At 44.9% G+C, this 23918-nt stretch overlaps 1 protein-coding gene across 2 annotated transcripts in view; it reads left to right on the top strand.

Annotated features, from left to right (window-relative positions):
* Nucleotides 1-21935, top strand: part of LOC141085252 (zonadhesin-like) — a 79013-nt gene extending 57078 nt beyond the window's left edge. The window contains exons 2-5 of one of the 2 annotated variants that reach the window (XR_012231249.1): nt 10767-11115; nt 13252-13461; nt 13607-13648; nt 20542-21935. Coding sequence is in view for 1 of the 2 variants with exons in the window: in XM_073570522.1 (XP_073426623.1) it covers nt 13252-13461; nt 13607-13648; nt 20542-20888 (599 nt within the window). In the remaining variant the exon portion in view is untranslated. The remainder of the gene's footprint in view (nt 1-10766; nt 11116-13251; nt 13462-13606; nt 13649-20541) is intronic. The other variant, XM_073570522.1, reaches the window with a different exon arrangement.
* Nucleotides 21936-23918: the final 1983 nt, after the last annotated feature.

Genomic DNA, 23918 nt, shown 5'->3' with positions numbered 1-23918 from the left:
CTTAAAGGAATGTCCAGAAGGGCACCACCAGGAGTGGAGCCTACGGCGTAATTTGACTCCACACGGGCAACCTCAACCATGCCAGCTACAGAACAGATGCACACATTGCAAGCTTAATTCCGTTAACGAACGAGACTCCGTCATGCCCCGCGGTCCGAGTCCAGCTTACTAGAGGGACACGTGAGGCTCTGGCACATGAGATTGGCCAATAACTGGTGTGTCATGCCCTTACATGTTCGTGGCTGCATGTGCGCTACACTGAAAAGGCCAGCGTTTGTCGCTTACAGGTGCAGATAACCCGCTGAACAACGTTAGTGATGGGGATCACTGATTACAATTATTACCCGCAAACAATGATTTCCCAGTAAGTGCAGGTCAACCGCAGTTCCGGAATTAGGCCTAAACGTCATTCCTGAAAAAAATGAAAAACGTGTGCAAACGCCAGGTGCTGTAGCCTGCTTAACAGCTCGCCAGCCGTTCTCACGCCCAGTATGGGTTACACGTGATTGCACAAAGGTGAGAAAGGGTACCGTATCCCCGGATAACATGTATGGATAGCGTACACATTCAAAAGATATGTCTATACATCAGGAGGCAGGCTCAGACGGTGTTAGGCCCAGTATGGCTTGCACGTGATTGCACAAAGGTGAGAAAGGGTACCGTATCCCCGGATAACATGTATGGATAGCGTACACATTCAAAAGATATGTCTATACATCAGGAGGCAGGCTCAGACGGTGTTAGGCCCAGTATGGCTTGCACGTGATTGCACAAAGGTGAGAAAGAGTACCGTATCCCCGGATAACATGTATGGATAGTGTACACATTCAAAATATATGTCTATACATCAGGAGGCAGGCTCAGACGGTGTCAGGCACAGTATGGATTTGACGGCCCAGACTACACAGCGGAGGAGCAGGGAGAGGTAAAGATTGCAAATGCTGGGGCCCTGGCCAAGCAAGGGGGGCCCACTTGTGGGCGTCGGTACTGGCACTGGACCCCTCATAGTACGGCGGTGTGTCTGAAGGCGGGTGTGCACCACCACCGTCAGAGACACTTGATTGCACTATGAGGGACCCTGTGCCAGTGCCCACACCCAAGAGTTGGCCTACCCACCTGTCCATGGCAACGGCACTCGCACGGTGTCGTGCGCTAGGTGGTGACCCCGGCCATGGGGGGGGGAGGCAGCACAGTTAGGGAGTTTTAGAAAGTGGCATATGTTGATGTTGGACATTCAGCTGATGCAAAAGGCGAAATAGGTCAAGTCCCAGGAAGAGGTGGACCAAAGCAAGCCATTTTTCTGTCACCCTATGTGTCATCAGGGGAAGGTGGGACAAAATCCTTGGAAACCCATGCATGGTTCATTTTAATGAAGGTTAGATCATCCACGTTTTGGGTTGACAGACGGGTCCTTTTTTCTGTCAGGATTGATCCAGCTGCACTGAAGACTCTTTCCGATAGCACACTTGCAGCTGGGCAAGCGAGCTCCTGTAAGGCATATTGTGCCAATTCAGGCCAGGTGTCCAGTTTAGCGGCCCAATAGTCAAAGGGGAATGACCTGTGTGGGAGAACATCGACATGGGAGGAAAAATAGTTTGTAACCATAGTTGACAACTGCTGTCTCTGTCACTTTCCATCGATGCTGTATTACCAGTTGTGTGAGCGGTACTTGAAAAATCAGTCCACAACATTGTCATGAAACCCCTGTCTCCAACGCCACTTCTGCTGTGTGCACCATGAACACCTCTGCCAAGCTGCCCCCGGCCCGTACGGCTCGTGTGAGAACCATCACCGCTGCTGTGTGCTGGGAATGCCTCAAGCAACCGATTTACCAGAGTTGCTTGTTTATTAGCCAATATTAGGTCAAGGTTCTCCTGTGGCATGATGTTTTGTAATTTGCCTTTATAGCGTGGATCCAGGATGCTGGCCAACCAGTAGTCGTCATCGTTCATCATTTTGGCAATGCGGGGGTCCCTTTTTAGGATCCGCAAGGCATAATCTGACATGTGGGCCAATGTTCCCGGTGTCAATGATGCACTGCGAGTGCTGGTTGGAGGAGCACTTTCTGGCAAATCCACATCCCTCCAGTCATGCACAAACCCTGTACCAGACCTTGCCACGCCAACATTTTCACTTGCCCCACGAGATGCATCCTCCTCCCCTAAGTAATCATCCCCATCATCCTCCTCCTCCTCCTCTTCTTCCTCCAACTCGTCCAGGAGAGGTCCCTGAGCAGACAATGGCTGAATGTCATCAAGGATTCCCTCCACCTCTTCCTCCTCGTCAACATTGGCTGCAGACGCCTGCTCCTTAAGGTGCGTCAAAGTTTGCATGAGCAGACGCATAAGTGGGATGCTCATGCTTAGGATGGCGTCGTCTGTGCTTACCAGCCGTGTGCATTCCTCAAAACACTGAAGGACTTTACAGAGGTCTTTCAGCTTCGACCACTGCACACCTGTCAACTCCATGTCTGCTCTCAAAGTGCCTGGCCGTGTATCCTCCCACAAATGCATTGTGGCCTGCCTCTGCTCGCACAGCCGCTCCACCATGTGCAGGGTGGAGTTCCACCTTGTTGCAATGTCGATAATGAGGCGGTGGTTGGGAAGGTGGAGCAATCGCTGCAGCTTCTGCATACGAACGGAGTGTACAGGCGACCGGCGGATGTGCGCGCACAGTCTTCGCACCTTCTGGAGCAGGGCTGTTAACTCTGGATAATTTTTGAGGAAGCACTGCACCACCAGGTTCAAGGTGTGAGCCAAGCAAGGTATGTGGCTGAGTTTTGAAAGGGCTATGGCTGCCACAAAATTACGGCCGTTATCACTAACTACCTTGCCTGCCTCAAGATGTACACTGCCCAGCCATGACTCAGTTTGTCGCTTCAAGTACTCGGCCAGCACCTCGGCGGTGTGTCTGTCGCCCAAACACATCATCTGCAACACAGCCTGCTGACGCTTTCCACTAGCTGCTCGATAGGGGGACACCTCGTGTGCAACAGTGGCAGCTGCAGATGGAGTGCTCATACGACTGCGCTCTGTGGATGAGCTTTCGCTTCTGGAGGAGGAGGAGGAGGGTGGAACGCCTACAGCCAACTGTTTCCTATACCGTGGGTTAGGCAGCACTGTCCCACCACCGCTGTCCCCTGTGGACCCTGCATCCACCACATTAACCCAGTGCGCAGTGATGGACACGTAACGGCCCTGGCCATGCCGACTGGACCATGCATCAGTTGTGAGGTGCACCTTTCAACTCACTGACTACTTGAGTGCATGGACAATGCGGTCTTTCACATGATGGTGGAGGGCTGGGATGGCTTTGCGAGAGAAGAAGTGGCGACTGGGTAGGTCATAGCGTGGTACTGCATAGGCCATGAGTTCGCGGAAAGCTGCGCTTTCCACCAACCGAAAGGGCATCATCTCAAACGAGATTAGTTTGGCAATGTGGGCGTTCAAACCCAGTGTACGCGGATGAGAGACTGAGTACTTTCTTGACCTACTCATAGTGTCTGGGAGGGTGAGCTGGACTTGAGAGCTGCATATGGTGGAAGTAGCGGTGGACAGGGCGGACTGAGAGAGGGTTGATGATGGTGATGGAGTTGGTGTTCTTTCTGATGGCCTAGATTCAGTATTTCGTTGATATAACAGTGGGATTCCCTGACTGCTGTGGCCTTGCAACGACACCTCAACATTTGCTGCTGTGCTAACCGGTGGGCTTACAGTGGGGGAAACAATGTAGCGTTGCTGACTACCTTCTTTGTGATCAGTTGCACATGTGGCACTTGAGGTTTGGTGTTGTGTCCACGCTTGCAAGTGCATGCTGGTTAAATGTCTAAGCATGCAACTGGTATTCAAATTTTTCAGATTTTTCCCTCGGCTAAAGGTCTTTGCGCACTTCTTACAGATAACCTTGGCCTGATCATGAGGATTTTGTTCAAAAAAGTGCCACACTGCACTCTTCCTACTTTGGCAGACATTTTGCGGCCTAGCACGCTGTGATGTTTTGACCCTCTGGACAAGCTGTCCAGCAACTCTTTTGATTTTTGAACCCTGTCTTTGGAGTGCTCCGGGCCTGCCAGATAACAGCTGTTGCGATGTTGATGTCTGCTGTGGATGCTCCTCATCTGAGCTATTGGAAGCAGCATCCTCTTCCCCCAATGGATGCCAATCTGGGTCAACAACTGGGTCATCCATCACCTCCTCTTCAATGTCATGTGCACCTTCCTCTGTGTCACCATGTATGGTGGTATAGTGTGCGGGAAGGGGCACCTGAGTCTCATCAGGGTCAGAATCTGGCTCTGTACACTGCGAGGACAATGTAGTGCTCTGAGTGAATGTACCAGCAGAATCATCTATCAGCGGCTGTGCATCAGTGCACTCCATGTCAGATTCATCTTGGCCTGGGTAATTCACCATTTCACTTGATGATCCAGGCATGGTATGTGAAAACAGCTCCATGGAGTAATCAGTAGTATGGCCTGCGTCATCCTTCAATCTTGGTTGTGGTGAAGGACACAAGGAAAGGTGTGGTTCATGAACATGAGCCTCCAATGACGACTCAGTGCTTTTACTTTTTACAACTTCAGAAGAGGAGGCGATAGAGCTGGAGGCTGAGTCAGCAATGTAAGACAAAACTTTTTCCTGATGCTTTGGCGTTAAAAGCGGTTTGCCAACTCCTAGAAAACTAAGCCTTCGAAGCCTTATGGAGCCAGACGATGACGCAGGCTCAACACCTCCTGCATTCGGTCCTATTTTGCTTTTGCCACTAGCATCAGATCCACCACCAACACCATCATTACCAGCTGCCAACCTCCGCCCAATTCCACGGCCTCTTCCACCAACCTTCCTCATTTTTGGTAGAAATGTAGACAAAATCCTACAAACTATATAGTAATGTAAAACAAGGTACAAGGTGTCTATAGGACAGGGGAGATTTAGATTTTCTGCAGACACTTGTGGACACTGGACACTTGGATTGTGTGAGGCCCACTGAATATCACAGCGCTATGTCACAGGCTCGATGGCACAGGTGTGAAAAAAGTGACTACAGGATAAGGGAGATTTTGAATTTCTGGGAGATTTTGAATTTCTGCAGACACTTGTGGACACTGGACACTTGGATTGTGTGAGGCCCACTGAATATCACAGCGCTATGTCACAGGCTCGATGGCACAGGTGTGAAAAAAGTGACTACAGGATAAGGGAGATTTTGAATTTCTGGGAGATTTTGAATTTCTGCAGACACTTGTGGACACTGGACACTTGGATTGTGTGAGGCCCACTGAATATCACAGCGCTATGTCACAGGCTCGATGGCACTGGTGTGAAAAAAGTGACTACAGGATAAGGGAGATTTTGAATTTCTGGGAGATTTTGAATTTCTGCAGACACTTGTGGACACTGGACACTTGGATTGTGTGAGGCCCACTGAATATCACAGCACTATGTCACAGGCTCGATGACACAGGTGTGAAAAAAGTGACTACAGGATAAGGGAGATTTAGATTTTCTGCAGACACTTGTGGACACTGGACACTTGGATTGTGTGAGGCCCACTGAATATCACAGCGCTATGTCACAGGCTCGATGCAGCAGGTGTGAAAAAAGTGACTACAGGATAAGGGAGATTTTGAATTTCTGCAGACACTTGTGGACACTGGACACTTGGATTGTGTGAGGCCCACTGAATATCACAGTGCTATGTCACAGGCTCGATGGCACAGGTGTGAAAAAAGTGACTACAGGATAAGGGAGATTTTGAATTTCTGGGAGATTTTGAATTTCTGCAGGCACTTGTTGACACTGGACACTTGGATTGTGTGAGGCCCACTGAATATCACAGCGCTATGTCACAGCCTCGATGGCACAGGTGTGAAAAAAGTGACTACAGGATAAGGGAGATTTTAAATTTCTGCAGACACTTGTGGACACTGGACACTTGGATTGTGTGAGGCCCACTGAATATCACAGCGCTATGTCACAGGCTCGATGGCACAGGTGTGAAAAAAGTGACTACAGGATAAGGGAGATTTAGATTTTCTGCAGACACTTGTGGACACTGGACACTTGGATTGTGTGAGGCCCACTGAATATCACAGCGCTATGTCACAGGCTCGATGCAGCAGGTGTGAAAAAAGTGACTACAGGATAAGGGAGATTTTGAATTTCTGCAGACACTTGTGGACACTGGACACTTTTGGATTGTGTGAGGCCCACTAAATATCAGAGCGCTATGTCACAGGCTCGATGGCACAGGTGTGAAAAAAGTGAATTGTAGAATTGGGCAGAATAGGAATCTCCCTAGAGTGTAGGTCTGTAAGAACGGAACAAGTCCTCCACTTATCCTTCCACAGTGACACACATATAGCTTCACTGTGGCTGTGATAACAGCCGTTACACGGTACTGTGTGAGGAGCGTACACCGCTGTATGGTGTGAATAAATGCACGCTCAGTACCTTAGCAGGACAAAAAAAAAATTGGGATTGCTTTTAAAAAAACAGTTTGCAGAGCAGTGGGGAAACAGCAATGCAGCTGTCAGGAAGCCTTAGAAGGCAGCCTAACAACCAACACCGCTGATCCACCACAATATAGCCTCCCCTTGCACTGCACACACAGTGACTGGTGTGTTGCACAGGCAAAATCGCTAGCAGCAGAAGCAGTTTTTTTGTCTTCTTCCCTGCCTAACGCTCTCCCTACAGAATCAGCAACCTCTCCCTATGCTAAGATCGGCAGAAGTAAGATGGCGGTCGGCGTGCACGCCCTTTTATGACCCCTGTGACGCCCACCAAAGCAAGCCAATCACTTGCATGCCCTTCTGAAAGATGGTGGCGACCCCTGCCTATGTCATCACGTTGCCCACAGTGTCCGTGGATCCTGATTGACTGAAAAAGAACTCTAAACAAACTTTTGAAACGCGACTTTGGCGCGTAAGTCGCCGACCTCATGGCCGACCTCATCCTAGGGTCGGGTTTCGTTTCATGAAACCCGACTTTGCCAAAAGTCGGCGACTTTTGAAATTGTTCGACCAGTTTCGCTCAACTCTAGATCCAAAGGTAGAAAAAGTAACTCCTTTATTAGGGGGAAATGACAAAAACGGGGAGCATGTGGAACATGTGCAACAAACAAACATGAAAGTGCAGCAATACTCAAGGACGAGTCAACCTTGCCAGTCCAAAAAATATATTGTATTATATTAGTATTAATCATCTGAAATACAGCCATTTACAGAGAATATAAAAATAGACCACCTGATGTACTCTCCGGTGCAATATGAGGGAATAAGGTGAACTTATAGGTGAGGAGGATAAAAGATATACCTCTCTCCCTCGGGGGTATCCAATACATATATGTGCGTATATATATAAGTGCCGATTACAATTAAAACGGCACAGCCAAACTGCAAATGTGGCCACTAGATTAACATCTGCATAACTTCATAGACAATACTGATAATAAGGCACCACATATATGGAGAGGCATTATACCCACCCCCAGGGGGGAGCACATGATAACACCCACTCACATAAGAATTAACAGCGCTGGATAAGAGTTACCTCAGGGGACGAAAATTCGGATGGCCGGGCGGTCAGCGTGTCGCCCAGACGCGCGTTTCGGAGACCCATGACGAAGGAGTATATCGCCGAAATGCGTGTCGGGGAGACACACTGACTTCCCAGCCATCCGAATTTGCCAAGTGCTTCACAGAAGTTTATAACGCAGAGCCGTGAAAATAAAAAATCATTTTTTTGCGTAAAAAAAAATGATTTTTAGCCCACAATTTTTTTTCACAAGCGTAACAGGATAAATTGGACCCCAAAAGTTCTTGTCCAGTTTGTCCTGAGTACCCTGGTACCCCATATATGGGGGAACCATTGTTTGGGCACACGTAAGGGCTCGGAATGGAAGTAGTGATGTTTTGAAATGCTGACTTTGAAGGAATGGTCTGCGGTCATCGTTACGTTTGCAGAGCCCCTGATTGCCTAAACAGTAAAAAACCCCCACAAGTGACCCCATTTTGGAAACTAGACCTTCCAAGTAACTTATCTAGATGTGTGGTGAGCACTTTGAACCCCCGAGTGCTTCACAGAAGTTTATAACGCAGAGACGTGAAAATAAAAAAAATATTGTTTTTTCCACAAAAATAATTTTTTAGCCCCCAATTTTTTATTTTCCCAAGGGTATCAGGAGAAATTAGACCCCCAACGTTGCTGTGCAATTTTTCCTGAGTACGCTGATATCCCATATGTTGGGGTAAACCACTGTTTGGGCACACGTCGGGGCTGGGAAGGGAGGGAGCATCGTTTGACTTTTTGAACTCAAAATTGGCTGGAATCAATGGTTGCACCATGTCGCGTTTGGAGACCCCCTGATGTGCCTAAACAGTGGAAACCCCTCAATTCGAACTCCAACCCTAACCCCAACACACCCCTAACCATAACCCTAACCCCAACACACCCCTAACCCTAATCCCAACCCTAACCATAACCCTAACCACAAGCCTAACTCTAATCCCAACGCTAACCCCAACACATCCCTAACCCTAATCTTAAACCTAATTCCAACCCTAACCCTAATTCCAACCCTAACCCTAATTCCAACCCTAAACCTAATTCTAATCCTAACCCTAATTCCAACCCTAACCCTAATTCCACCCTAACCCTATTTCCAACCCTAACCCTAATTCTAACCCTAACCCTAACCCTAATGGAAAAATAAAAATAAAAATAATTTCTTTATTTTATTATTTGTTCCTGACTATGGGGGTGATAAATGGGGGGTTTATTTACTTTTCATTCTATTTTGATCACTGTGAGAGTTTATCACAGTGATCAAAATGAATGAATGGAATAGGCAGCCGGCGGGCGCACTAAGCATGCGCCTGCCATTTTCTAATATGGCGGCGCCCATGGTCCGGGACCGCGGGACACCGGGAGCTATAGCGGCACTCGGTAGGTAACGGGGGGTGGGAGGGGAGGTAATTGGAAGGTGGGGAGAGCGGAGGGTAGGCGGGGGGAGCAGATGATGACAACGGCGTCACATCACCGCTGTCATTCAGTGGCTGGGGGCAGTGGGGGGTTGGATCGGTGTCACCAGCCATGTCCGATGCTACTGCAGCATCGGCCATGGCTGGATTGTAATATTTCATCAATTTTCAATTTTCATTGATGAAATATTACTATCGCTTTGATTGGCTGTTTCACTTTTAACAGCCAATCAGAGCGATCGTAGCCACGTGGAGGCGAAGCAACACCCCTTGTGGTGAAGTACAAAGCCCCATGTATCTGCGGGTAGGGTAACCTTTCAGTGACCCTGGTCACCCGACCCGCAGGGGGGCTTTAAAGTCATGATGCCACATAGGCGTCACTGGTCATAATGGCACAGGATTTCATGACGTCTATGTGGTGTCATTGGTCGTGAAGGGGTTAAGGATTATGGAGGCCACTGTGCTCTTAGGAACCTTGAGTACTGCATAAATTCTTTTGTAACCTTGGCCGGCCAGATCTGTGCCTTGCCACAATTCTTTCTCTGGGCTCCTTGGCCAGTTCCTTTGACCTCATGATTCTCATTTGGTCTGACATGCACTATGAGCTGTGAGGTCTTATATAGACAGGCGTGTCCCTTTACAAATCAAGTCCTATCAGTTTAATTAAACACAGCTGGACTCCAATGAAGGAGTAGAACCATCTCAAGGATGATCACAAGGAAAAGGACACCATGTGACTTATATATAAGTGTATGAGCAAAGGGTATGAATACTTATTGACCATGTGATATTTCAGTTTTTCTTTTTTAATAACTTTGCAAAAATGTCTACATTTCTGTTTTTCAAGATGGGGTGCAGAGTGTACATTAATGAGAAAGAAATGAACTATTTTGAAGTTACCAAATTGCTGCATTGAAACACAGAGTTAAAAATGTAAAGGGGTCTGAATACTTTCAATACACCCTGTATCTATTTCTGTGTATAGCTGCTAATGAGTTAGTTGTTTCTAATCATTTCACATCTCTCCATTTAATGATTTTCTGCTGGGTTTGTGCTTGTTCCCAGAGATACTGATGTGAAATATGAATTCTTCGCTTTTTCAGAATTTTGGCAGGAAATTCAAATTTCGGCAAATTTATTATCCCCAAATTGATAGTCCTTCAAATTCTCCGATTGCTTTGAAAAAGTGCATATGTGTGATTAAATTACAGCAGCACCTCTACCACCACATCGACCAAGCGAGCTGCTAGCTATGTGCACCCCCTTGCCCTTACAAATGCTCTGACTCTTCTACTCCTTTTTCCTATCAATGAAACCTGTATATTATTTTTTTTTCACACACACTAATCTTTTTCACTGCTGAGCTGTCACACACTATCTGTACAGTGTCATCAGTATTTTATAACGTTCTCTCCACATCTCTATGGGTAAGCTTCGACCTGTGATGTTTTCTCACTATCTAGATTCACCACAAATTGTTGGAAATCCATAGATGCAGTGTAAAGTATGGAAATGCTAGAGAGCGTCAACTGATTATAGGGGAGTTGTGACTATTATAGACTCTCATACAATGCATCAGAAATCATAGCATACGACAAAGCAGACAAACTATTCAGGGTCTTTAAAGTCAACGTTTAATCAGAAAATGACCGATTGAAGAACTCGCACGCTCCCTGCATGCCTCCCCAGCCCGCAAATCCTGTATAATGTCTTTTGTTGCATGGATGAAATAAAAAAGACTTTGAAATATTGAATCCTAATGGCGAGTGCCACATTTTTTTTTCTTTAGGATAATGAGAATGAATACGTACTTTCACTGTTGAGCACCCCGCATTGGAAAAGTGTAAAGGAGAAAGCAGTTTGTTTGATGCAGTGAGTAACCGGAGACTGAGAAGGGGTTAACAAGTATTCACTAAACAATCGATAACAGTAATATTCCTCGCAAGGAGGTAAAGACAATGGCAAAGAGAATATAGAAGATAAACGGGACACTTATCGGTTGAAGTTCTGACAGGAGGAAGGCTGTAATATCTCCTGTCGGTGTCTCAAACGATGCACAAAGTCTCTGGCTCTGCTCTGAAGAAATGAGTAATACTGCCGCCCAACAGTGCCGAAGGATTCATTCCTCTTTGTCTCTGGTATGCTGGAACGTGGAAACAGTCCGTTGCATGAATGTCTCAGAAATGGCGCTGGGCACGGGTAGTGAGCACGTACACTAGCCACAACAATCTGAGGTCTCTCAGAGTAGTCTCTAGGCTGTTGTAACAGTATTTGGGTGTAGCAGAGGTATTCAGTGGTTTGGATACAGACGGTAACTCAATAGCGTCAGGGGTAATCTTCAAGTTAGCACACGGAGGTCTGGAAACAGGGGAGTCGTCAGTAGGAGCTGCAGAGAGGGAGTGAACTGTCTCCTGTCACCTTCCCGCCATATCTGACCCGTTCCCATGCTCAGGCCCCCTTAAGTACCCCGCACCCCCTGCTGTCTGACCAGATGGTTTCTCCCTCCCAGGGGAAATCTCCCCCCGCTAGCAGTGGTGAAAGCCCCGATAGCTCCGGCCTTAAAGGGCACCGCACACCGCTGACTCCGTCTTGTCTCACCTTCTTACACAAGTGTGCTGTTTTAATCAGTTTAAAAGGATTATTCATCACATTTAATAGTGATTGAAGCAACGCTCTAGTGCAGTTCACTTGGTTTCTTTGTGGAGATTAACTCAAGTTTATGTGTTCCACGTATTGTATGAAACCTTTTGTTTGTTTCCCCACAATTGATCTACATTAACAACAAAATTAGGTAGTATTGCAATTTTCACAATGACCTTTGCACATGCTCAATAGATGCTTCAATGCAAAAGTAAGGGTGTGAGTCTGTTCCTTGCTGCAAATGTACATGTGGATTTGCTGAAACAGGAGGAGAGAGTCTAAACCCGCCCCAGTGTCCAGTGTGAAAATTGCAAGATTCTAAAGACTGTGATATGGAAACAAAATGTTAAACCTGATTTACAAAACTACATTTTTGATGACACATTACCTTTAAGACCAAAGTTGGACATCTATTTTGTAGCTGGAAGAATCTGAGCCCTTTTGTATAAAATAAGGTATGTATGCTATTATTTCTAAACACTGTTTTTCGGTGATTCCTTTGTATCTCCGGTCATACTGCACCCACACATACAAATGATACACCAATTGAAAGGTAAACTTGCCCCCTTCAGCAAGAAAATAACCAAACAAACCACACATCCACGATTTGATCACAAAATACAGTTTAAACATTAATTTTCATAAACCTACAGTAAGGAAAAATGACCTGCAGGTGGCACCACTGTACCCCAAAGCACACTACCAACACATTTGTAAACATGCACTGCTTTTTCGCTGAATACTTCGCCCCAGCACACACGATACACCATTTGAAAGGTAAACTTGCTCCCTTCAGCAAGAAAGCAGCTAAAAAAAAACCACACATTCACAATTTTATCACTAAATACAGTTTAAACATTAATTTTCATAAACCTGCAGAAAGACACAATGACCTGCAGGTGGCACCTCAACCGGAAAACATTTTCTGGGCTCTACTTATAAAAACAATTTATTGTATTACCATTCTACATATATAAATACCTTTACTTTTCTCAGTTCAGATTTGTTTTTTATTCATTTCATTGTGCATTCAGTGCATATATGGGTGTGACCGCCCTCTTTCTGAGCTGGGAAAGCCATCCAGTCTGGCCTAAGCTGTTACTAGTGGTTCAGCCGCTCGACCCTTATTCACATTCACGCCACTTGGCAAGTGAAAAGGTTTTAAATACTAGAGTAGGACTGTCCCACAAGGGTTGCCGTGACGTGGCGGGATGGCTTGTACATTATTTTGATCAAAATTATGTTTACTAAATACCCTTATTATTATTATTACCTTTATGCATTATTTGCAGTATACATTTTTTACTTTTTAGTTCAGGATATTTGTGTTTTTTGTTTTCTCTGGTTAATGGTCATGTGTTAATATGCACTTACATTGTGCATACACATTAACTTACTTGTCTCAGTTCAGATTTGTTTTTTGTTTTTTATTTTTTTTTATATATATAAATACCTGTCTGTGTTCATCAGCTCATGAAATACATTTTCATTTGGCCAGCTTGCTTTTTCTGAAATTGCTTGCGCCCCCGATGACCAATGTGTGAAAATTTTGCACGGGCCAAGCTAGTATTTATTAATTATGAGACATCTCATCCTTCCTTGTTTCATCACATTTTATTATTGCTTCATTTAAGGACATGTTGCACAATGTAATAATGAACAGATATGTAATGATGTATGCAAATATTACGGATCTGGTCCTATAAATGGCACAACGGAGAACTCTGTTCAACAGTACATAGACGACCATCCCAGAATTGTGATATTATATCAAGTCACTTGCAGTCTCCAATCTACAGAAGACATGGGCTTCCTGACACTTTCTGTAGTCTTCTTGATGGCAGGTGAGTCTTATTTCACATCTGTACTTCATTAGCTGTTATTTATCTGATCCGTGAATAATATATATATATATAATTACACAGACAAAAATAATAGTTGCAAAATAGTAATCATCATAATAATAAAAGCTTTTTAATCTCATTACAGTGTTACAGTGGCAGACCGACTGTTACAGTATAAAGAAAACAGGTGAGCAGAATTTTCAATTGTTAAGGAAAAGATACAGTGGGAAAAAAGTATTTAGTCAGCCACCAATTGTGCAAGTTCTCCCACTTAAAAAGATGAGAGAGGCCTGTAATTGACATCATAGGTAGACCACAACTATGAGAATCAAAATGAGAAAACAAATCCAGAAAATCACCTTGTCTGATTTGGCAAGATTTATTTTTCTAATTATGGTGGAAAATAAGTATTTGGTCATTAGCAAAAGTTAATCTCAATATTTTGTTATATATCCTTTGTTGGCAATGACAGAGGTCAAACGTTTCCTGTAAGTCTTCACAAGGTTGGCACACACTGTTAGTGGTATGTTGTCCCATTCCTTCATACAGATCTCCTCTAGAGCAGTGATGTTTTGGGCCTGTCGCTGGGCAGCACGGACTTTCAAATCCCTCCAAAGGTTTTCTATGGAGTTGAGATCTGGAGAGTCCTGGTCAGGGGCGGACACTGACAGCTTGGGGCCCCTGTGCAAGAAATGTGTCTGGGCTCCCTTCCTTTCATGGCGGCAAAGCTAATATATATATATATATATATATATATATATATATATATATATATATATATATTGTATACACTGCTCAACGGCTCCAAAGAAATAAAGGGAACACTTAAACACCATCTAACTCCAAGTCAATCACACCTCATATTAATTTTAATTTACAATAATCATTTTTATGTTTTATTGCTCTCAATGCATTACATGTGTAATGAATAAATTTTGGCAACTGGAATTTGTCATTCAGTGATATATAGGATGTGTTCCCTTTATTTTTTTTTTAGCAGTATGTATATATCTATATATTTAGATATACAGTATATATATATATATATATATATACACAGTATATATATATATATATATATATATATATATATATATAGGCACACACACACATAGATGTATATATATTACATGGTCTCCTATATTATGTATATTACCATCCCTTATTATACAGCGCTCTCTCATGTTATGTACAGTCCCTTACATATTGGATTATACGGTATAGAGTCCTGGTTTTTATAACATACCATCCTGTCTTGTTAGCTGTATAATGCAATGATGGCTGATGGAGCATGGGAAAGCTTCTTTTTTAATGGAGGAGCTTATGGACTGGTCGCTCCTCCATCAGCAGTCATTTTATATCTAAAAAGAGAGGGGACTATGTAATAAAAGAGGGCACTGTGAATAACAAAATTAACAAGAATACACTATGTAAGAGACAGCACAGTACATAACAGCAGAGGAAGCTATATAATAAGGGACGGCACCATATATAACTAGAGAGGACGGTACGTAATAAGGGACGGTGTTATACATAATAAAAGATGAAACAATGTAACTAAGGATGGTGTTATACAGAATTAGTGAGTACACTATATGCTAAGGGTCTGTGTTATCTATTTATATAATTGCCTTAAATTGTCTGTCATCCACTTCCGTCTGGATGTCCTCGAATCCCACTATCCACCGCACCGCCCCGGAAGTACGCCGACTGCCATATTGGAATACCCAAGTGATAGGTATTCCAATATGGCACCCGCTGGTGGTACCAGGCCCTTCCACAGTACCACCAGCGGGACACCTCCGGAACCCCCACACCGCTGGACCCGCCGCCGGACCCCGCCGCCGCCGGACCCACCGCCAGGACCCCCCGCCGCTGCTGGACCGACCGCCGGACCCCCCGCCGCTGCTGGATCCGCTGCCGGACCCACCACTGCCTGCCCACCCGCCTCCATGCAGTCACAGCCGGCAGGAAAGACCGCGGCTTGCGGCCTGTGCTGGAGATGGGGTGCGGCCACCCTCTGGTGGCGCCACACACCATCTCCAGCACAGGCCGCAAAACACCGTCTTTCCTGCCGGCTGTGACTGCACAGAGGTGGGTGGGCCGCCACCCCCAGCGCAACTCCCAGCGCCACAAAGCTGCCCCCATCGTGATGTCACTGCCCTCCCGATGTGATAGCATTGGGCCCACATCTAGTACATAATGATAATAATGTCTTCCTCCACCTCTCCCTGTTCCTATGTCCATTATAAGTGTTTTCTTCCCATCCCAATCCCCCACACCTCTCATTGTCCTCCTTCCCCCCGCATCCCATTATTGTCCTCTCCCCCACCCCATCATTGCCCATTCCACAACCTCCATCATTTCCTCCTCTCCCACCACCCCCATTATTGCCCTTTCCACTACCACCATCATTGTCCTTTCCGCCACCACCATCATTGCATTCTCCCCCACCACCCCATCATTGTCCTTTCCACCACCACCATCATTGCATTCTACCCCACCACCCCATCATTGTTCTTTCCACCACCTCCATCATTTCGTCCCCCTCCACCCCATTATTGCCCTTCCCACCACCTCCATCATTGCCTTCTCCCCCACTATCCCCATCCTTGCCCATTCCACTAAGTCCATCATCTTCTCCTCCCCCACAATCCCCATCCTTGCCCATTCCACCACTTCCATCATTTCCTCCTCCCCCACCATCCCCATCATTGCCCTCTCCATCACCCCATCATTCTCTTTTCCCCATTACCCCATCATTGCCATCTCCTCCACCTACACACAGACATACACAACACCATTCACCTCTCTGCACATTCCCCTACAGTGCTGCGCATGCACACACACACACCACCACTCATCTCCACACACATACAACACACATACTGTACATACAGAAAACACACACACAACTTCTCTCACCTCTCTGCAGGTTTCCCCGCAGCTGAAGCATCACCGTCACTGACAACTTCCTCTCTCTGGCACAGCCGGCCGCTGAGTGATTACATCATCCAGCTCTTTGGTCTTCATTGTAGTGGAGTTAGGAGTGTGACTGAGGTTGTGCACAGGTGTCTTTTACACAGATAACAAGTTCAAACAGGTGTCATTACTACAGGTAATGAGTGGAGGACAGAGGAGCCTCTTAAAGAAGGCGTTACAGTTCTGTGAGATCCTGAATTCTTGCATGGTTTTAGGTGACCAAATACTTATTTTCCACCATAATTTGCAAAATAAATCTTGCCAAATGAGACAAGGTGATTTTCTGGATTTGCTTTCTTATTTTGTCTCTCTTGTGATCTACCTATGATGTCAATTAAAGGCCTCTCTCATCTTTTTAAGTGGGAGAACATGCACAATTGGTGGCTGACTAAATACTTTTTTTTCCCACTGTATGTAAATAGAGAGTGAGAAAAAAGGGGAAAAAAGAGATGCTGCAAAAAAGAATGGGAGAGGGCAGAGGGGTTGAAAAGAGAGAAAGTTATGAGGGGTTACTGCAAAAGAAGGAAAGAGAAAACTGCTGTAAATTCAAAATGCAATCAGAGATAAATAGAGAGCAGAAAGCTGCTGCCATGAGAATGAAGGAGAGAACAGAAAGCTGTTTCAAAGTAAGAGAATAAGAAAGAGGAGAGAACAGCTGTTTAGGAAAAAAGGAGAAAGCTGCTAAAATGACAAGAGAAAGGGGAGACCTGCTGTGAAAAAAGGGCAGGAAAAAGGGGAGAGCTGCTGCAAAAGGAAAGAGCATGAGAAAGGGGAGTGCTGCTGTAAAAGGAAAGGTCAAGAAAAGGGGAGAGGTGCTATAAAAGTAAAGGGCAGGGAAAATGGGAGAGCTGGTGCAAAAGGAAAGGACAAAGGAGAAAGAGGAGAGCTTCTGCAAAAGGAAAGGGCAAGAGAAAAGGGAGAGTGTCATGGTCCAGTCCGGAGTTTATCTTCTGCTGTCTTCACTCCGGACTGGTCATGCGGGGGTTAATCTCCTCAGCCTCGTTCTGGAGCTAGCTGGGCTATTTAAATCCCTCAAAGCCTGCTGACCAGTGTTAGTGATAGCTCAAGCTTGCAGTTTAGAGCCGCTGACCCTTGTACCCTGGTGATCCTCCTGCCTTTGACTGATATTCACGTGTATGACCCGGACTGATTTCTGACCCCGTCTCTTGGTATTCGTCTCTGCTGTTACGTTCCCTCTCTGGCATCTGACTCCCTGGCTTGTACCCCGACCACGTATTTCGTCTCACGTTTTGGACCCCGTGCTCATGTTCTGGCTTTCTGACTCTCGGCTTTGGTATTTTGACTACGTGTTTTGCTGCTCCTTCTGGTACGTCTGCTCCTGCTAGTTTCTGACTCGGTTCGTCTGACTATTCTCTCTCGTTACCTGTGGCACCTGTGCTGTTGCTCAGGGTTGCTGCTCTTAGTGTATAACCTCTCTTCCCTCACCAGCTCCCCCTGGTGGAGGTTTCACTACAGAGAGCTGCTGCAAAAGGAAAGGGCTAGAGAAAGGGGAGAGCTACTGCAAAAGGACAAAGGAGAAAGGCAAGAGCTGCTAAAAAAGGAAAGGGCAGGAGAAAGGGGAGAGCTACTGCAAAAGGAGAAAGGCGAGAGCTGCTGCAAAAGGAAAGGGCTAGAGAAAGGGGAGAGCTACTGCAAAAGGACAAAGGAGAAAGGGGTGAGCCACTGCAAAAGGAAAGGGCAGGAGAAAGGGGAGAGCTACTGCAAAAGGACAAAGGAGAAAGGCGAGAGCTGCTAAAAAAGGAAAGGACAGGAGAAGGGTGAGCCACTGCAAAAGGAAAGGGCAGGAAAAAGGGGAGAGCTACTGCAAAAGGACAAAGGAGAAAGGCGAGAGCTGCTAAAAAAGGAAAGGACAGGAGAAGGGTGAGCCACTGCAAAAGGAAAGGGCAGGAAAAAGGGGACAGCTACTGCAAAAGGACAAAGGAGCAGCTGCTGAAAGATAAAGGACAAAGGAGAGAGCTGGTGCAAAAGAAAAGGACAGGAAAAAGGGGAGAGCTGCTCCAGAAAGAGAACAGAGAAAGGGGAGAGCTGCTATAAAATGTGAGTGAAGGAGAAAGGGGATGTCATGACACCTAAGATGTCACTGGTGCTGCCTATCGGGGGCACTTGCATAAATCTAGGGAGTGCAGAAACAAGGCATGCCAAGCTCAAGGACCTTAAACTAATGCAGTTCAGGACCTGGCACTGAGCAGTCACTTCACCAGGGGGCGGAGCCACCGCATGTGAATGCAGGGACACTGACCACACAGGGTGCAGTCAAGGCAAAGCGTTTCGGCTGCATTTGGCCTTTATAATTAAAAACGATACAGGAGTGTCAGGGATTCGTGGGAATCCTGTGGATATTTAGTGAGGCACGTCTCAGTATTGTCACTTTCACAAAAGTATGGGGCGTTAAAAGAGGAAAATCCCCAATGGTAAATAAGCCAGGGGACTTTAAGTTGAGTGCCTAGTTTATTTTTATTACTTCATGGTGTGGGACCCTACTACGGCACCTTCCTTAGTAGTTAGTGCACACGGTTCTCTACTCACACAGGGTGCAGAGCACAAACAGAAAACGTAGTCAAGGAGAGCCGAGGGTCAAAGCCAGGAGGGAGCAATGTACCGAAGGATAAGACACAGAGTAAACAGGGACAAGCCATGAGTTCTGATTACCAGGAGAGACAGAGCAGTACAAAGCAGAATGCAAAGGCAGCAGTCAGGGAACAGAACCAAGTCATACACAGCAAGACACACAAGCACAGAGGCACAACGTAAACCTGGGTCAGCAACCACAAGCCGAGTATACAGACGTGTCACCGACACACAATCCAGGAACTGCCAACGCTAAATGGCCACCCCAGAACCAAAGAGGTGGACTAAAATTAACCCTGACCTGACCAGGATGGAGGCAGCACCATCCTGTCCAGAGTCATGACAGGGGACAGCTTCTGCAGAAAAAGGAAAAGAGAACAATAGAGAGGAGAAAACTGCTGCATAGAGAGAGAGCTGCTAAAAATGACCAGAGACTTGGAAGAGCTGCTGCAATTGTAGAGAAGGAGAAAGTGGAGAGTTGCTGTAAAAGGAGAGTGCAGGAGAAGGGGAAGAACTGCTGCACAACATTAGGAAGAGAGAGGGAAAAGCTACTGCAAAGCTAAGAAAAGAGAGAGCTGCTATATAAAGAGTATAGTGAACGCTGCTAGAAATGACAAGAGAAAGGGGAGAGCTGCTGCCCAACATTAGGAAGAGAGAGGGAAAAGCTACTGCAAAGCTAAGAAAAGAGAGAGCTGCTATATAAAGAGTATAGAGAACGCTGCTAGAAATGACAAGAGAAAGGGGAGAGCTGCTGCCCAAACTTAGAAATAGGGACGAGCTGCTGTAAAGATAGAGAACGAGAAAGGAGAAATCTGCTGCAAAGTGACAGAAATGAGGAAGCTGCTAGAAATGATGCGAGGGGAGGGCTGCTGCAAAACTCCTCCAGTGGCCACTGTGGCATGAGAACTTCCTCTGAGGCCATGAGCCGACTGTAAAAAAGTGGCTGTGATCAGGATCCTTTATTAATGACTGGTTTACACGGCACAATCATGGCTGTTAAATGACTGCCGATTGACCAGAATTCTATATGCACAGAATGATCATTAATAGTTCTGTGCACATGAACCGTCATTGTTCTTGGCAGCTCATCTGCTGTTTACACACGACGATGTGCTGTGGATAACAATAATTGTAAAGCTGGCTTACAAAATAGTTGCACTAGACAAATTATGGTTTTACCAGCCTGTTTAGTTGGGCCAATAATCTGGAGTGAGTTTTCTTATGAACTTGCGTTTCCCAATTATCAACCATCCAAATAAGTTCCTGATGAAGCCGATTGACACATTCCGTAAATATACTGATCGTGTGAGGTAAACCCTAATCACATGGGAGACCCAACAAGCTCTAGTTATTTGTTGTTAGTCACTACATATGAACGTGGGAGGTTGCCAATATTCACCCTGCAGTGTTTGTGCCAAAAATGTCAGAAAAAAATTGTAATTGACTAAAGTGGACTTTGTGGTTGGTAACAATTCTTTAACATGAGATTTTCATCTTCTTTGGTTCTAGTTTGCCCTCCAAACACTCATTATGGACTCATTACTGGCTGTGATACAACCTGTAGCAGTCCTTTCTACCAGGGGAAACTCTGTACCTACCATGAATATTATGGCTGTAGATGTGATTCCGGGCTTATCCCATCCCCTGCAGGCTGCGTCAAGCCTGAAGATTGCGAAGGAAAATGTGAAGCTAACATGCACTATGAGCCTAATGCATCCACCTGCCAACCAAACTGTGAAGAAGGACATAGCCCTGATATCTGTGACACTGCTCCTTCATGTGTCTGTGATGACGGCTATATATTTTCTAATTTTAAGTGTGTGAAGAAAGAAGATTGTCCTGTTCCCTTAGAATAGCCACAGCTCCTTTATAGTTCTACAGTACTGGTCCACACGGTGGACATAAACGTTTAGTCCCTTGTTGATTATTGCCATGAAATGTTAGATTAATTTGTTAGTAGCTTCAGCATGTATCTGTATATTATCATATGTGTGAGCATTATAAGGGTATTTGTAAAAGAGCCATGAAGTAGAATAGACCCTCAAAGACGAAGTAGAATAGACCCTAGAAGACCAAGTAGAATAGGCCTTAGAAGACCAAGTAGAATGGACCCTAGTAGACCAAGTAGAATAGACCCTAGAACACCATATAGATTAGGCCCTAGAAGACCAAGTAGAATAGACCCTAGAAAGTCAAGTAGAATAGACCTTAGAAGACCAAGTAGAATAGATCCTAGAAGACCAAGTAGAATAGACCCTAGAAAACCTATTCAATACCATGTTAATGACTTTCTATAAAAACCCCTCTTTCTGCCACTCATCTAGGACAGGGTGGATCAGAAATGAATATTTGGGCAAGTTTAGATGGAGTTGGCATGAATATTGCCTACAGCGTCGTTGATCACTCTGAATGGTCTACTGACACCAAGTCTTCCCCATTTTCAGTTTAGGAAATTAAGAAGAAGTATAGGAAGAAACCACTTAATCAGTTCAATCCTCCTATGTACATAATCCCACACCATTCATTAAGCAGCCTTGCAGCAAGGTGTGGGCTGTGGTTCCAGGGTATGGTAAATTTTTGCAGAGTTGATAATAAACTAGCACTTGATGACGTCGTAAAATCATTACCTTCTTTGTTTATGCAACATGAAACATAATAGACAATATAAACTTAAAGACTCCGGTTTATCTTGTTTATCTTGTGTGATGTTGAATAAATAAAGAAGATAATGTTTTTACGACGTCCTCGAGTTCTGGTTTATCATCAACCCTGTAACTCTAAGAAGAATCCCTGTTATATTCAGTATGTGGATGATTCTGTCACTTATTTCTGTGATCTCGTCTTATAATCCAGAATTATTCTGATTCCAATCTATGTAACAACAATAAAACAGTAAATATGAAGTGTGATGAAGATGTGGATATTATTGGGTTTACAAAGAAGGAAATGTCCAGATTCTTCTGGTTCATATCCCACTGATAGAGATGATTGACTTTATTCAAGGCGAAGTGAAACTTCTACAATTAAAAAGACATTTGTAGGAAACGTTTGCACAATTTATGGATAAGTAATCTATCTATTTCCAGTATATACATCCATAAATTGTGTGCAGCAAAACCATGACAAGGTCCTTCTTTTATCTGTTGAAAAACATTGGTGGAGCTCAGCCTTGCTCCTTGCTCCATGCCCAATATCCAGGCATTAGTGGTCATCAGTTATAATATACAGTATATCATCCAGATCAACAATTATATCAACTTAATCATTAACTTGGAAAAAAAAAAGATCCTTACTGAGATCGTCCTCCAGTTCAGGTTAGGGCAAATATTTCTTCACTATCAGTGCACATATCCTGGATGGGAGGAAGAAGGCTCCCGTCCGGGAAAAGAAGACCAATCTGGAGACTATAAAGAGTAAATAAGGACTGACTGAAACCAAAGCTTATAACTGGTGAGTTATTATGTCATCACTTTAGTAATATGTATCATTTACCTGGATGACATCAGACATCATCTCTCTTCTGTCTCTTGAATTGCAAAAATATTAATGTAGATAATATAACGCACCAGTAGAAAAATGCTGCAAATAAATGCAACAGAGTCCAGGCAAGTCTCAAAAAAAAGTTTTAAGTCAATATTCCTAGCGATGGATGGACTTTATAGTGGAAGTTGATTTTTTCTGTAAAAAAAGGCATGCGACTTTTTTTTTGCAGGCCAAAAAAATCGCACTGAAGCATTGATAAATAAAACCATTTTTTTATGTATGAAAATTGGGTGAACTCCATGAAGCATCTAATATTTGTGGCACCCCAGAGTCCGGTTGCCATAGTGACATTGCCTCCCTCTAAGGGGTGATGTCATGCCTGGAGGCAAGAGGGGGGTCCCCATGCCAGGTAACACAGCGTACATGACGATTCCTACTGCAGGTGAGAAAGGGGAACTTCCTTATAAATTCTGGCCAGCAGGTGGGGATAGTGAGTCAGTAAAAAGACAGCTGAGAGAGTAAACAAGAGAGTTGCTATGGAAACGGGAGCAGTTGGAGCTCATGACAAGACAGTTAGAGACGGTGGGAGTTGGTCTGTGGAGGGGGAAGGTACAGGAGCAGAGACAAGGGCTCTGGGGAGCTAAAATTGCGTATAGCTGACCCCAAAGCGAAGCGCTGATAAAAAAGGACACCAAAGTCCTTGGCTGGGCAAGAGATTTATGCCCTGACAGCCAAATCTGGAGTGCAGGGGACTGCAAGTTCTTTGGCCACACTGAACACTTGAAGGCACGGCAGCAGACCAAGAGCCTGGGGCTAACAGTGAACAAGACAGTGCCTGTGATATAGGCTCACGCTGTCAGCCATACAGGTTAGCAATCATCACGCAGGAGAGGGTCGCAGCTTAGCTACAAGCAGCAGAGACATGAAAAGAGAGCGCAGAAGGAAGGTCCCCAACCACACCTTCCATGAGGAAGCCTGCTTCACTGCCTGTCTGATCGCTGATCTGTCACAGCGCTGTGTGACGTGTCAGATCAGCGATCTGACATAAGACAGTGATGTCCCCCCCCCCCCCGGGAGAAAGTAATAAAGTGTAAAAAAAAAAAAAAAAAAAAGTGTAAAAATAATTTATAAAAAAATCGCTAAATAAATTTAAAAAAAAAATTTACTAATAAATTCATTTTTTGGAAATAAAAAAGCCCAAAACAATAAAAGTACACATATTTAGTATTGCCGCTCTATAAAACTGTCCTACTAGTTAACCCCTTTAGTGAATCCCTTAAAAAATAAAAATAAAAAACAAAGCAAAAAATAATGCTTTATCATCATACCGCCGAACAAAAAGTGCAATAACGCACGATCAAAAAGACTGATATAAATAACCATGGTACCGCTGAAAACATCAT

The sequence above is a fragment of the Dendrobates tinctorius genome, unplaced genomic scaffold (assembly GCF_039654945.1).
Source record: "Dendrobates tinctorius isolate UK_male_01 unplaced genomic scaffold, ASM3965494v1 ptg000028l, whole genome shotgun sequence".
Lineage (NCBI taxonomy): Eukaryota > Metazoa > Chordata > Amphibia > Anura > Dendrobatidae > Dendrobates > Dendrobates tinctorius.
Note: the sequence above shows the minus strand (reverse complement) of the source record. Positions and strands in the feature narration are given on the sequence as shown.